This window comes from Bos mutus, chromosome 11 (assembly GCF_027580195.1).
Source record: "Bos mutus isolate GX-2022 chromosome 11, NWIPB_WYAK_1.1, whole genome shotgun sequence".
NCBI lineage: Eukaryota > Metazoa > Chordata > Mammalia > Artiodactyla > Bovidae > Bos > Bos mutus.
The window spans coordinates 14,111,573-14,125,839 of NC_091627.1; the positions used below are offsets into that span (position 1 = coordinate 14,111,573).

The 14,267-nt window shown below is 51.9% G+C and overlaps 1 protein-coding gene across 6 annotated transcripts in view; it reads left to right on the forward strand.

Moving 5' to 3' along the window:
- The window catches only part of TTLL11 (tubulin tyrosine ligase like 11), a 270,271-nt gene extending 256,774 nt beyond the window's left edge, over positions 1 to 13,497 (forward strand). For 5 of the 6 annotated variants that reach the window (XM_070379049.1, XM_070379050.1, XM_070379053.1 and 2 more), the window contains one exon: positions 10,460 to 13,497. In XM_070379049.1, coding sequence (XP_070235150.1) covers positions 10,460 to 10,755 — 296 coding nt within the window. In that variant the 3' untranslated portion in view covers positions 10,756 to 13,497. The remainder of the gene's footprint in view (positions 1 to 10,459) is intronic. The other variant, XM_070379051.1, reaches the window with a different exon arrangement.
- The last annotated feature ends 770 nt before the right edge of the window (positions 13,498 to 14,267 follow it).

Below are 14,267 nucleotides of genomic sequence, written 5' to 3' on the forward strand. Positions count from 1 at the left end.
CTCTGAAGAACTCTAATACCATAGTCCTTATGTCTCAGCACAGAAAGAATTCAGTGAGAGGCAAAGTGATGGATGAGAAGTAATTTATTACAATAGGATGCTTATGAGGCTTACAGGTAGGCTAGCGAGAGAGTGCCATACCCTGAGAACTTACTGAGCTACAGTTTTATAATCAAAGGAAAACTGGGGGGAGGGGGCAGTGGAGAAGACCGCTTTCTTTCTCATTCTTGAGTAGATGCCGTGCTTCCATCTTCAGCTCCTTTTCCAGGCTGGACACGGGAGTTTTTTGGTCCCTACACGGTCAAGCCGGGACTGTAAAAATTATTTCAGGTCTCTGTACAGAGAGTACCTTTTCATCCTGGGGGTCATTAACTTTCTGAGCCCACCGGGCAGGATGTGGGTCCCTTGCCACTGCTGTTTTATTGTTTGGGGGCACGTCTCGTGCCAGTGTTACCTGCTTTTGTGGCTAAGCCCGCTTGGTTTTATGGTTAAGCAAACCTGCTTTCTTGAGTAATCCTTAACTTACGGGGGTCTCCCATGGTTTTTCTACTTACAATCCCCCTAGGGGAATTAACCATGTGATCACCTACTTTGTCCTTTTACTCTGTCCCTGTCACTTCCACAAGGACAAATGCAGAGAGTGAGCGAGCTAAGAAGATGGGGGAGGGAAGGTGGCCAGTCATTTGGCGACAGCAGCTTGGTGGCGAGGTAGGGAACCAGCCACCTGAGGCTCCGGAGGGGAGGCTGTGGAGACGGGGCCTGCACCAGCATCCCTTTGGGAAATTTGGCTGAGCATGGAGCAGAGATGGAAAGGTGACTTGTGGATGCAATGTCAAAGCAGCCTTTTAACGCAAGACCGGGTCTGTTTGCTGGCCAGTGGGCACAATTCGGGAGGGAGACCCTGATGATCTGGGGGCACTGGGCACTGACTCCAGACCACGTGCCCCTCCTCCCTTAGGCTCTTCCACTTTCCTGCCTCTCACAGGCATCATCTGCTTCTTCCTTTGCTGTCTAACCTTTCCTTCTCCTGGTCCCACCCCCTCCCTCCCCTCCCTTCCCTTCTCCTCCCTCCCTCCTTTCAGATGAGGGATGAGGGCTTGCCTGGCTCCTTATCCCCCTGATTGGTGGTCAGCAAAAGTCTGTGGAATTGAATTGCTCTAGTTGCTGCCTTACACAAATCCTCTCAGAGCAAGTCCATGGTGGGGAAGAGTTAGATTTGTTCTCTGGAAAAGCAGAGCCAGTACAGAAGCTTTGCATATTTCACCCCAGTGGCAGAGAGCACACAGCGAGACAGGGCCTCCTAGGGAGGTGATGAGACTGCCCCCATCACTGGAAATGTTCAACTGAGGGATAGATGACCACCATCAGCAATGTCAGGGTGGGCATCCTTGACTCAGCACCTCACAGGGAAATGGCAGGAGCCAGAGAGACAGCACCAGAAACCATGCTCTTCCTGCTGGCCCGAGACTTACGGTCCCTTCCCTGCCTCTCTGTGTGACCCGGGGTCGGGAGGGCAGATTCAGAGCTGGGCTCGCATCCCCGCCGCCACCTCCAGGCTGTGGGGCTCCAGGTGACCGTCTCTATCTCCTGCACCCCAGAAGCTGTAGCATCCAACTAATAAACAGCCAAGACAAAAGCAAAATTTCGCTATATCACTAAACACAGGTGAACAACCACAGGGTGAAATGGAAATCAGAAATGCACCAGCCACCTGGATTTTTTTTAAGAGGTTTGCTTTTTAAAAATTGTATTTTTGTTTTTATTTATTTATTTTAAAGTTACTATTATTATTTATCTTTTGGCCGCACTGCATGACATGTGGGATTTTAGCTCCCTGACCAGGGATTGAACCCATGCCCTCTGCGTTGGCAGCGTGGAGTCTTAACCACTGGACCGCCAGGGAAGTCCCTAGATTTTGTTTTGAGGGTGAGGTAGAGGCACCCCATAAAGAGCTCACCCCAGTGCCTGATGCATACAAAGCATGCGCTCTATGCCAGCTACTCATTACTTCTTACCGAGTGGTGTTGTGGTGCTCGAAGGGCCTGGATTCTGTGATCTCTGAAGTCCTTTCCAAGCCAGAGATCGTGACCCCTGCTGAGGGATGAATGTTGAGCCTCAGAAGGTCCATGGGAGCCATTAATCCCACCAGAAGCATCTGGAAGAGCACCAAGGAGGTGGCAGGAAGTGGTGACCAGCCCTGCAGCCCATCTCCCCAGACGATGACTCAGGAGTTTGCATCTGCCTCGTGATGGAATCAGGGGTGACCCTGGCTGGGGCTGGAGCGGGACCTTCAGGCCACTCTGTGCCCGCCAGCGGTGTGACCTGCGATTAATGAAATGATGGAATAACTGCTTTCATCTTTGCTTATGTTTGCTATGTGGGTGCTGCGGGCTTCTGGGGGTAATGATTTTTATCCAAGGTCTATTTATGGTTCACTCCTGACACTTAGTAATTTTTCCATCTAGCCAAGGACCAAGGTGATGGTGACTCGCTGCTGCAATGCCTAGATACAAGAACTCTGTGCGTGAGACTTCCGTTCCCCAGCTATAGGGGAATGGCTGTCTCCTCTGTCCCTTAAAGGTTGAGCCTTGAGGAAGTTTCCACCTGTTTTGGGATGAGATAGTGTAGACCAGCAGTGGGGGACCCAGTACCGCCACCCTGGACAGTGCGAACTGGGGCACAGGAAATGTGACCCTGGGCAAGTGGCCAGGCCTCTCTGGGTTCAGCCATCTCAGCTGCACAGTGTGAATATCAGCAGGACCAGGCTCTCAGGGTTGTTGTGAGATTGAAGGGACACGTGCAGGGAAAATGCACAGCGTGAGTCGGGGCGGCAGAACATCTTCAATAAACGTGGTTTGAGGTTTTAATTATTATAATAGAATTTTTAAAGATATTCTTTTTTTAAACAATTTGTTTATTTTATTTTTGGCTGTGCTGGGTCTTCGTTTCTGCGTGGGCTTTCTCTGGCTGTGGAGAGCAGGGTGTTACTCTCTAGTTCGTGCAGGCTTCTCACTGCGGTGACTTCTCTTGTGGAGCACAGGGTCTAGGCACACAGGCTCGGGGGTTGTGGCGCACAGGCTTAGTTGCTCCACAGCATATGGGATCTTCCTGGATCAGGGATCGAACCCGTGTTTCCTGCATTGGCAGGCAGATTCTTTACACTGACCCAGCAGAGAAGCCCAGTTATTATTTTTCAAACATTCAGAAGCCACTATCCCTCCTAACACTTCTGGAATCCTGAGAAATGACCCAATCCTCTGCCCATTTTACTGAAGGGGAACGTGAGGCCCAGAGAGGGGGAGTAATTGGCCCAAAGCCACGACACGCAGAGGGCAGAGACCAGGTGATAATCCAGGTCCTCTAACCCTGCAGCATAATTTTTCCTCCTGTAATCCCAGTCAGATGGCTCATTGATTCCACAAACACTTCCAGAAAGCCTGCTCTGTGCCAGCTAGAGATGGGGGCGCAGGCTCCCCAGCCGCAGGACAGCCTAGTGTGGAGATGAGCCGGTTGGTTAGTGCAGTAGAAGAAGCAAATGAAGCCAGCGTCATGATAGCGCTCCAGGCAGCGGGAGGTGAAAGGGCAGGCATTAAAGCAGGGAGATGACTGGTATTTTTCAAGCTCTGCATTGGGCTTTTTCTAGGGAGTGCTTGATAAAAGCCACTCTTTACAGACATAGAAACCAAGCCCTCCAGAGGAGAACTGGCTCCCGAAAGACTAGACAGCTAGCACGCAGCAGAGCGGGAACCAGGCCAGCCCAATCAGTCATTCCTCCATGGAGCCAGATGCCATTTCTCGGGAAAGGCCCAGTTTTCATCTCCCGCAGTGGAGCCCTTTGAGACCCCAGCCCCAGGCCTGGGGGAAGGACTATGGTAATGCTTCGGGGGACCAACTGCAGCTACAGATCAGAGCAGACTGCAAGCCACCCCAACAATGGGGAGAAGACAGATCCTCGTGATTAACCACCTCTGAGTCGGTGCAGCCTTCACATAGCTCTTCTGGGGAGCGTTCTGCTGCACAGAGAGGAACCACTAAAGTAATTCTAGTCAAGATCACTCAGCTTTATTTCCCACCACCGATTCCAAACAGAAAGCCTGTATACTTGCACATTTAAAAAGTCACTATGAGACAGAAACCTCTCTTCCAGGTGAGCAATGAGAAAGAGATTTAAAGGTTGGGGTGAGAGAAAGAATCAGCGAATAGCTGTCCTAACCCAGCACACCAATATTTTGAAATAGAATTACTAGCAAGGAAGCACAGGTATATTTGAGAGGGAAAAAAAATATATCTCATATTCAGTGTGGGGTAATATCTCTGGCTGTCGACAATGATTTGGATTTAATTATATCATATATGCAAATGTGCTCTATAAACTATAAAATAATACATAAATGTCAGATGTTAAGAAAGAACACTGTGTTGGAAAGAGAACTGTGGGTTTGAGAGTCAGCTAAGGTTTAAATGCCGCCTCATCCACTTAAGGGGACCTAGACAAGCCACTTGGCCTTTCTGGGTCTCAACTGTAAGTGGGGAATCCTTGTAATAACATCCTCTTCTGAAAGCGACTCAGAGAACCAGATGAGAAAACGGATATTCTTTGTAAACTGGCAGGTGCTCTACACACGGACCACATTATTCTTGTTTCCATCCTTAAGCCCCAGAGTAGATGATGAGATTATCAAGGCGCAGCCGCCAGCACTGTCCTTAAGTCCAGTGATCAAGAGCCCCTCCCTGGGCGTGGAGAGCAGCAGGCTGGGGGCCAGGAGCCAGTGGGCCCTCTCTCACCAGGCTGATGGACAGAATGAGGCCACAGCCTGTCAGGGGCTGCATCCTATATGCAAGTGGCCATCTCGGCGAGAGCCACGTGGATGGCTACACTGGAAGGTTCCAAGGGTTGCTTTCTCCAGCAAGATCCATGAACCCAAATGAAGTTTAGAAAAACACTCAGCAGCTGATCTTCAGGCACAGCGGGCAGGAGGGGAAAGCCTGTTTGCGAAACCTGGGGGACGGTTCTGCACCTCCTTGCTGGCATCCAGCAGAAATGGGAGTGGTGGGAGGTGGGCTCCCTCATTCACTGCAAGGCAGCGTCATTTCTTCCTTCTAAGTGACTGGAATTAACACCCTGACCTGGCCATCTCTTTGACGGCTCTTGAAGCCTCAGCAGAGTCAAAAAGTTACGGGAACAATCCTAGGCTCAGGCACCTTATTGGCTATATGACTTTGACAAGTCTCTTGAATATAAAACGAGATTGATGGTCACACTTGCTCCCTGAGATTTCTGAGAGATTCGTTCAGTTAAATAATGCAAGTGCAGCCCTTCGCCCAAGGCTTGCACATAATGAAGGGTCAAAGAATATGAAGTGCTATTGTTTCCTTTCATCCCTTTTACTGTAATGGGTCACTGAAGCAATGTTACCAAAGAGATGCTTCCAGCTCCGCATCAGAGCTGTAAGGAGTGATCCGCCAGGGCTGGTGGAGGAGCAGGGGAGAGGGGCAGGGTTTCTTACATTTTCTCCTAAATAGCTCAAGTAATCTCGAAGACCTGGTAAATGGCAGGAGAGACTGCAAGTACTGGCTGCACCTCAGCAGAACCAAGCTACAGACCAGGGCGCTATGGACTAAAGCATGCCCTACCCCCCACTTTCAGTCATATGTTGGAACCCTAGTATGACTGTTTTTGGAGTTGGGGCCTCTGAGGAAGTAATTAAGGTTAAATGAAGTCATAAGGGTGAGGCCCTGATCCAATAGGACTGGTGTCCTTATGAGAAGAGATGCCAAATTGCTGGCTCTCTCTCTCTCTCTCTCTCTGCCTTGGGAAGCCACAGAGAGAAGGTGGCTGTCTGCAAGCCAAGAAGAGAGCCCTCACCAGAACCACACCATGCTAGCACTCTGATCTCAGACTTTCCACCCCCAGAACTGTTGAGAGAATAAACAACTGTTGTCTGAGCCACCCTGGCTATGGTGTTGTGTTACGATATTTGGCAGCTCATGCAGATGAAGATGGTAGAGACAGGTGGGCAGTGGGATTTCAGAGGAGAGAGCTTGTTCTCTGCACCCCTAGAGGTTCTTGATCACCCATGGCAGGGCTAGTCCAGCGCTAGGTTTCTCAAAAGACCATGCTCTCAACTTCTTCACTCCACTGCCTCCTCAAGAGCCCTTCAAGAGACAGCCAAGAGGGAATGTTCATCGCAAAGCTTCCTGATCACCCTTGAGTGTCGGATCCCCAGCGCTGCAGTTACAAGCAGTATCTGGGCCTCATCACCAACAGACAGCCTCCAGGGGACAGGAACAGGAACCTGCATTTCCGGCAAGGTCCCCAGGTTATTTTACAGATAAAATGTTAGCAAAACACAGGCCTTGAGGGGAAGGCCAGTCCCCTCAGCCTGCTGTTAGAGCCCCTTCTTCGTGAGGACTCCTGACTTGCCTTCATGCCCCCATCCACCCCATTGGCCCCTCAGAGACATAGGCACGACCCCCAGATTCTATCCAGAACCTCATCACCTTTCACCACGCCACCACCCCCCACTGCTGCCCTGTCCAAGTCGCTATCAGCCCTCGCCTGATAGGACCAGCACAGCAACCCCCTAATGCATCTTCCCGATTTTTTTCTCCTGTGCCCCTGCCACTTGCTGTCAACACAGCACACACCTGACCATGTCACCTGGAAACCTCCCAGTGGCCACCTGTCTTCCTCAGCATGAGATGCGAAGTCCCACCTTGGTCCACAGGGCCCTTATGGCCTGGCTTACCAGAACCTTTCAGGCCCACACTCCATCAGCACAGACAGAGAAGGGCAGGGCCTGGCAGAGGGCAATAGAGCTTGCCGCCCATCCACCCCCGCCCCCGATTAGTGGTCAAGCCGTGACGCTAGAAGAAACTGGGGATGTGTGGTTTCTCAGAAACCAAGAGAGGACTTAATGCAGAGTTGGAACAAGTTCATGCTTTTCCAGCTCCATCATTAGTCTTTTAAAAATAACTGATTGCAAGTCTGCTTTCAATCAGAGTGTCTTAAAAGGCAGACATTTTTAGCCCAAAGTCAAGCTTCTGTCAGTTTCAGGGGCCAGCCCTTTTGCAAGCAGGCCCCTTTTTGCAGATGGGCTTTCAGAGTGGAGAAAGAACAGACTGAACCTGGCAGCAGGAGGAGGCGAGGCAGGGACAGGTTCTCAAAGTCGGATCCCGACTAGGAGCCTCGTCACCATCTGGGGATGTGTTCAAAGCACAAGTTCTCAGACCTTCAGAACCAAGAACCCTGGGGTGGAGCTGCAGTCCGTATTCCAACACAGCTTCTGAACAGAATCAGCAGAGCCTGAGGCCTGGGTTCAAATCCCAGCCCTGCCGCTTACCAGCATGTGACCTGAGGGCAAGTTATGTGATCTGTCTGGGCCTCAGTCTTCTCATCTGCACAGTGGGACGTGTAGTGAGGGTCGGAGCACTGGCATCGTGTACGTGACCCATGCAGGAGTCAGTAATGTCCATTCCCCTTCATCCTCGTGCGTATACTTTATATAAACTTTTTATCAAAGCAGAACATGTATGCAGAAAGTTTGCACTCTAATTTTTCAAAGCAATGACTTCAAATAGTAGCAGTCTTCATGATTAGAAGCAGCTGTCCCAGCATCACTTTTTTCCACTCTCTAGATTTTCCAGTTGCATTATTTTTTAATTGCACATGTGTGTACTATAGAATGGAGAAGGAAATGGCAACCCACTCCAGTGTTCTTGCCTGGAGAATCCCATGGGCAGAGAAGCCTGGTAGGCTGCAGTCCATGGGGTCGCACAGAGTCGGACACGACTGAAGCGACTTGGCAGGCAGTACAATAGAAAATCCGAAAATGTAGATGAGCAAAAAGAAAACCAAGGATATCACAGTCAACCCCATTTCTCGTTTTATCAATAATGAGATATTGATAATGATTTCTCAATGATTTAGCCATACTTTTTTCTCCCGAAAGAGGTCTTAATTGTATTTTGGGGGGTGTGTTATTGCTCTAATCACAGTCTGCCTCCAATTAAGGGAAGGAAATGGGTGTTTGTTGAGTAAAAGGTGCTCAGTCCTCACTGTTCAGAGTGTGTGCTCCAGAGACCAGCAGCCTGGGTACCACTGGGAAGCTTGGCAGAAATGCAGGGTCTTGGGCCCCATCCTGGAATCTGAATTTTTTGACAAGACTGTGGTTAAACTGAGGGTGGGGGGTTGTAGACCCCAGAGCTATGAAACTTGCAGTCACGCACTGTTTTTCCAGTCCTGGATAGGAGACTCGAGCTAGCATGTAAATACGTGCGGCTTCCTTTATAAACGGAAAGTCTTGCCGCAAAGCGCTGCCAGCTGAACTGAACAATGTGATTGATGAGGAGGGTGATTTATTCTGGCCTGAGCTCCTTATCTTGTCAGCGACCAGGGACATGCCGTTCCTGGACCCGGCACCCGTCTGCCGACCACACTTGGAGCAGCGGCGCTCTGGAGATCACACACTTGTGAAGTTGGGGGCTGGGACTGCCCCGGCTTTCTCTGGTTTTAGATCCCAGCCTCTTCAGCCTGCATGTCCTGGACCCTCCCGCTGACTGTGCGTGCACACACACACACACACACGCACGCACACCCTAGGACAGCCCTGGCCCAGAGTCAGTGATTAGAAAACGTCTGTCTCCTCATACAGGCTCAGGCCTCATCCCCTCCGTCTTGGTCGGTACCAGGCCTCTGTTTACATTAAAAGGGTTACTGTTCTTTGTATCAGCTCCTGTCAAGACCAAGCAGGGGACTTGCAGAGCGTCTGGAGTCAAGAGAAGCTGAGTAAAAAAAAGCTTTGATGGACTTAGAAGATTAGAAACAAAAAACAAAAAAGCAACGTCTTTGCTCAGCTCAAGTTTCCAACACAAAAAGATCTCTCAGATCCCAGGGTCCATATATCATCCAATATTTACGAACTCCAGGCCAGGCTTCTGCCTACAGTGACAGAGCAGGCAACCAGTTTGTCTGAGAAGGAAGCAAGGCCCCTGGGAAGGTGTGGATTACGAGTGGGAGCTGGCTTCTCTAAAAGTACCATGTGGCATTTGGTCCAGCCTTAGAGCCATCTTCCCCAAGGAGCCCAGGGAGCCCCATGATTTTGGGTCATGGAGCTCACTTTCACTAGGATGTTGGGAAGACTCAGAACCTTTTGCGAGGCACAACTTGGTTAAGAGAATTGGGAGTCAGAGTGTGAATTTCCAAGCCACAGGTCTCTGGCTGTGTGACCTTAGGGAAGTTACTCAACGTCTCTGATTGTTAGTTTCCATATCTGTAAAATGGGACATCATAATAGTGACCTTGCAAAGGCATGTCTGTGAAGCGCCTAGCGCTGACTCATTCGTTCATTCACTCACGTAGTCAGTCCCTCTGTATGGAGCATCTTCTGGGGACCTGGCGCTGGGGGGGACTGAGGTGAGCTGGAGCCCACAGTCCAGCAGGGAAGCTAGAGATTGTCAGTGAACCGCGCAAATAAAACCCTGAACTAGCCGCCAAAGGTGCTACCAAGAAAAAGGCAAGAAGCCTCTACCAGGGGCTGGATCTTACCTGGCACTCAGAGGAGGGTTTGCTGAGTAAGTGATTTTCAGCTCAAATCCCAAGAAGGAGTAGGAATTTACGAGGCAAAATAGAAGAACCTTCCAGGCACAAAATGGGGTTTCCTATTAATACCTTTCAGAATATAGTTTTGAGTATAGAGGAGGGGTCAGATATGTTTTACTTTTTGAGGTAAAATTTACATGTAGCAAAATGCACAGATTTTAACTTAAGGTACAATTTGTGGATTTCGAGAAATGTAACTGACATGCCTATGAGGGCTTTCCCTGGGTAGTTCAGATGATAAAGAATCTGCCTGCAGTATGAGTAGACCCAGGTTCGATCCCTGGGTGGGGAAGATCCCCTGGAGAAAGGAATGGCTACCCACTCTGGTATTCTTGCCTGGGAAATCCCAGGGACAGAGGAGCCTGGCAGGCTACAGTCCATGGGGTCACCAAGAGTCAGACATGACTGAGCACCTAGCACTTTCCATGAGGTTATAGAATGGCCATCAAGTTGGACTCATCTTCACACCCTCTCCCTTATTATAAAAGTTGTGGGCTGGGTTTTAATGGGAACATTTGATGGCGATGCAAGAGAATAAGGCATTGGGCTAGGTTTAAATCCCAGCCCTACGGCTTTCTACCACTGGACTTTGCCCAGGTCTCTCCAGTTCTCTGAGACTCAGTTTCCCCATGTGTAAAACTGGGTTATTGAACCTTCTTCACAGGGCAGCTTAAAGGGTGAATCTGCAAGCGGTTGTGAATGCCCAGCTGGCCGGGCGCTGGTCAAGCAGGCCGAGACGGCCCTGTTTCCTCTCCGAAGGAAACGGCGGTGGGGAGAGAGCCTGGTGGTTGGCGTCGGGAAGCCAGGGCGCCTGCGCGCGCACACCAAGTCCCCCTAACGCCGGTCTCTCGTCCACAGGGATGTGCCTGCAGGCCTTCGTGGAGGCCTTCTTTTACCTGGCCCAGAGGAAGTTCAAGATGCTGCCGCTCCACGAGCAGGTGGCCTCGCTGATCGACCTGTGTGAATATCACCTGTCCTTGCTGGACGAGAAGCGCCTAGTGTGTGGCCGCAGCGGCACATCGTCAGGGAGCCGGCTCCAGCCCAGCGGAACCCCGCAGGAGGCCGCGCCTCCAGCCCCACCGGCCGAGGGCCGGCCCCAGCCCTGCACAGACGGCGCCCACAAGGTCTCCCACTCCAGACACACCCTGTCCTGAGGGCCGCTCTGTCTTCCCGGAAGAAGGCTGAGCCTGAAAGACGCCACCCCCGGGCTTCCTGCTAGTGGAGAGATGGCAGGATGCTAAGTCCCAGCCCGAGATCCCGCTCCTCGTCTCCGCGTTCCGCTGAGCTGCGCTTGGCGAGCCCGCCTGATTCTCGCCCGCTCTCCTTCCCAGCACCTCTTGGTGGCCCACCTGCTCGCAAGCCATCAGCGGACATATGATATCCAAAACATGACAGATGGCCTCTTCTCTTCTAGGCTCGTGGGAAGCCACAACTGGGGATAAAAAGCTGCTGTGTTTGGGGCAGGGTGGGGGGCACCAACAACCTCAAGACGGAGGGCCATGGAAAGAACTCAAGGCAGCTGCATCTGGGGTCTGCCCGGGGGGGCCCCCCAGGGAGAATATGGTTAGAGCCTAGGAACATCATATTTGACTTCCTACCACCCCATTCTGTGAAAATGAAGTGGAAATACCCAGGAGGCCTGCACGCTGTCCCACCCCAATCATGTGCTGCGTGGGTGCAGTTAACAGACCGACCTGGCTGATTTCATGAGCTTGTCTGTTGTCAGCAGTGTTCCGTGTGTTACTCATTAAGATACAGATTTCACTGAGAGGCAGCTCAGGAAGGCTCCTGGAGTCTCAGAGCTGGCTGCAGCCTGTGAGCCACCTTCTGTCCCATTTGGTTTGACCCCACAGCAGGGGTTCCCCAGTCATGTGTCCTCTGATCACAGCTCTCCACGGTAGGGCAATCACCATGTGTGCCCAGAGTGTGTGGGGAGCCCTGGGGAAGGTGGAGGCTTCAGAGGGGAGGAATGTGTCTATAAGCCCTGCGTAAGGATCAGAGCGAGTCAGAGCTTGACATTAGAAGTGTTGGGGAAAGGGGAGTCACATTCTCCCTTCAACAAGACCCTTACCATTCATGTCCCCAGATATCCACCTCCCAACCCTGCCCGTCTCAGAGGGGAAGCTTCAGAAGCAGCGGAAGGGAGCACTTTGGAAAATGGCCACAGGCAAGTCAGGGTCCAGGGCCCGCTGACCACAGGCAGACGAGAAGCTGCCCTTGTACAGCCAATCTCCCCAGAACGCTGTTGGGTTTGGGGTTAACATGGCCCTTCCCAGAAGGTCCCCACTTATAAAGGACCCTGGAGGGCCCTGGAAGGAGCTCACCATCAGGCTCTGAGGGAGGAGAATGAAGGGTCTTGGACAGCATTCGTTAGCATGGTGCCTGGCACACAGTAAGGCTCAGAAAACGCTCACGAATGTAGGATCCAGGAAGGGTCAGAGATGTGTCCTAGACCAGCACAGACATCTTCCTTCCCCTGCTTTTCCTCTTCCTCCTAACACTCCTCCCTGTCTCTGAGCCAAATCCCCTTCACTCCAACCAGTGGGAGCAGTTGCATCAAGGTCCAGCACAGACCTTGGTCCCTCATAGGTGTTCAAAAAGTGTCTGTTGAAATGCCCAGCTGGGAGTCATCCTCTCTGGAATTTTTTTCAACCCAAAGGGAAGGCTGTTAATCTAAGATCGCTCCAGCTGTTGGGCAGTTTAGGGGGTGGGGTGGGGGTCTGTTGATCCTTGCCTCACCTTCCCTCTAGGCAGACGCCCATTCCCTCAAGGTGTGAAGTCTGCCTCCCCCGCCCCCACAGGGTGGCTCCCATGTGATGCCCTCATCCCATTGCTTCTCCCCTCCTTCTCCTAGAAGCCCAGGGCAGACCCAGGTCTGCAGCCCGTCCACCGCCCAGGGGGCCCTGGCAGTCCCCGAGCCTTGCAGGGCCCATGCTGGGCTGTTAAGTGATGGGAGACTTTGTCTTTCTATAAAGAAAATAAATGCCTCTATTTTCCCAGCAAAAAGCAGGGGGTGGCCACAGGTGGGAAGGACGGGAGGTACCTGATGAGCAGCAAGTGCCTCCCAAGTAGGGCCATTTTAGCGGTGTCATCAGCTCTGTTTTCCAGTCGTCCAGGGCACTTATGTAAGGCCGTTCCCATTTTCAGAGAAGGGAAACAAGGCCTGGGAGGTCACGTGGGAGGTCAGGTGTCAGTCCAGGTCAGTCGACTCCAGAGCCCCATCCCCTCTGTGTCCCCAGGTGAGTATGAATCCAGCTTCAAACAGAGCACTGGTGGGTCCTTCCTGCCTGGGGACCCCCAGGGCTCTGCACACTGCCACGCCATCTGGTGTCACAGGTCAGGACCGTCAGTGTTCCTAAACTGTCCACTGTGAGAAAATGAGTTTGAAAACCCTTTGTCCGCTCTCCCAGAACCCTGTGACCACAGCAGATGGATTTCACAGCTAACGACCCAAGTAAATGGTCCCTGCACGCTTATTAGCAGCTGGGAGCAGCAAAGCATCTTTTAGACAAAGTTCTAACTTGATATCATTTCTTGAAGTCGGTTTCCAGAAAGCATGCCCTTGACAAAATGGGATGCCATCATCAGGTTCCAAACCAACCAAACACATTGAATTTTTTAGAAAAAAAATAACCAGTCGTCTGAATTCTAGGGGACTTCCCTATTGGTTCGGTGGTTAAGAACCCGCCTGCCAGTGCAGGGGACGTGGGTTCGATCCCTGATCGGGGAAGATTGCACGTGCCACAGGACAACTAAGCTCGTACACCGCAACCACTGGGCCTGCACTCTAGAGCCCAAGCTCTGCGACAAGAGAGACCCTCACACGGAAACTGGAGAGCAGCCCCTGCTCGCCACAACTAGAGAGGGCTCACACACGGCAACAAAGACCCAGCACAGCCAAGAAGACATTAAATCAATAAAAAAATTGTTTTAATAGGCTGAATTCCCCTTGCTCTGTTTGGGGTGAACCTCAGCTCCTAGGATGAGGACCGTCCTCCCTTCACCCCTCGCCTCTCACCCAGAGGCATGGTTGCTGGGTGGTCACGGTCTAGAAGGAGCCCCTCCAGGGCAGGACAGGGCTTGAGAAGCCCCGTGGCCCTCAGTGAGCATTGGGGAACCGAGGCTGCCGTAGTACAGGAGGTCAGCAAGTGACAGAGCGGACCCTGCGTTTTCTTGATGCCACTGATCAGGAAGAACCAGAGGCTGCTCCATTATCGGAGCGAGTGATCGGAGACTTCCCCCACCGCCTCGTTCTTAATAGGAAGTCCCACTGTTTTAACCCTCTTCGGTAATTAGCTGCTCGTTGCGTAGGGGGTAATTGGAGTGATCACAAGAGCAGGCGTCTCCTTCCTCCGGGAAGAGAGATGCTCCATGTGGAGCTGAGTCCCTGTTCTCTGCCCGTAGGATCGGCCCGTCCCCAAGAAGGGCCCACGGACGCCATCTGTACCTCTTTCCCCCTACCCTCTCCTGCCCTTCCTCCCCTCCTGCTGGTGCCCCCCTCACACACAGTCCGGCCACACTGACCCCGCCACTGTCATGGCCCGCAGCCAGAGCAGGTTCAATGAATAGATGAGATCAGGTTCAGCCTCATCCATCTTGGGCTGCATGCATCCCTGGACCCTGCCCGCCGCCTCATTTCCTGCCGTGCCACTTCTGGTGTACCTAC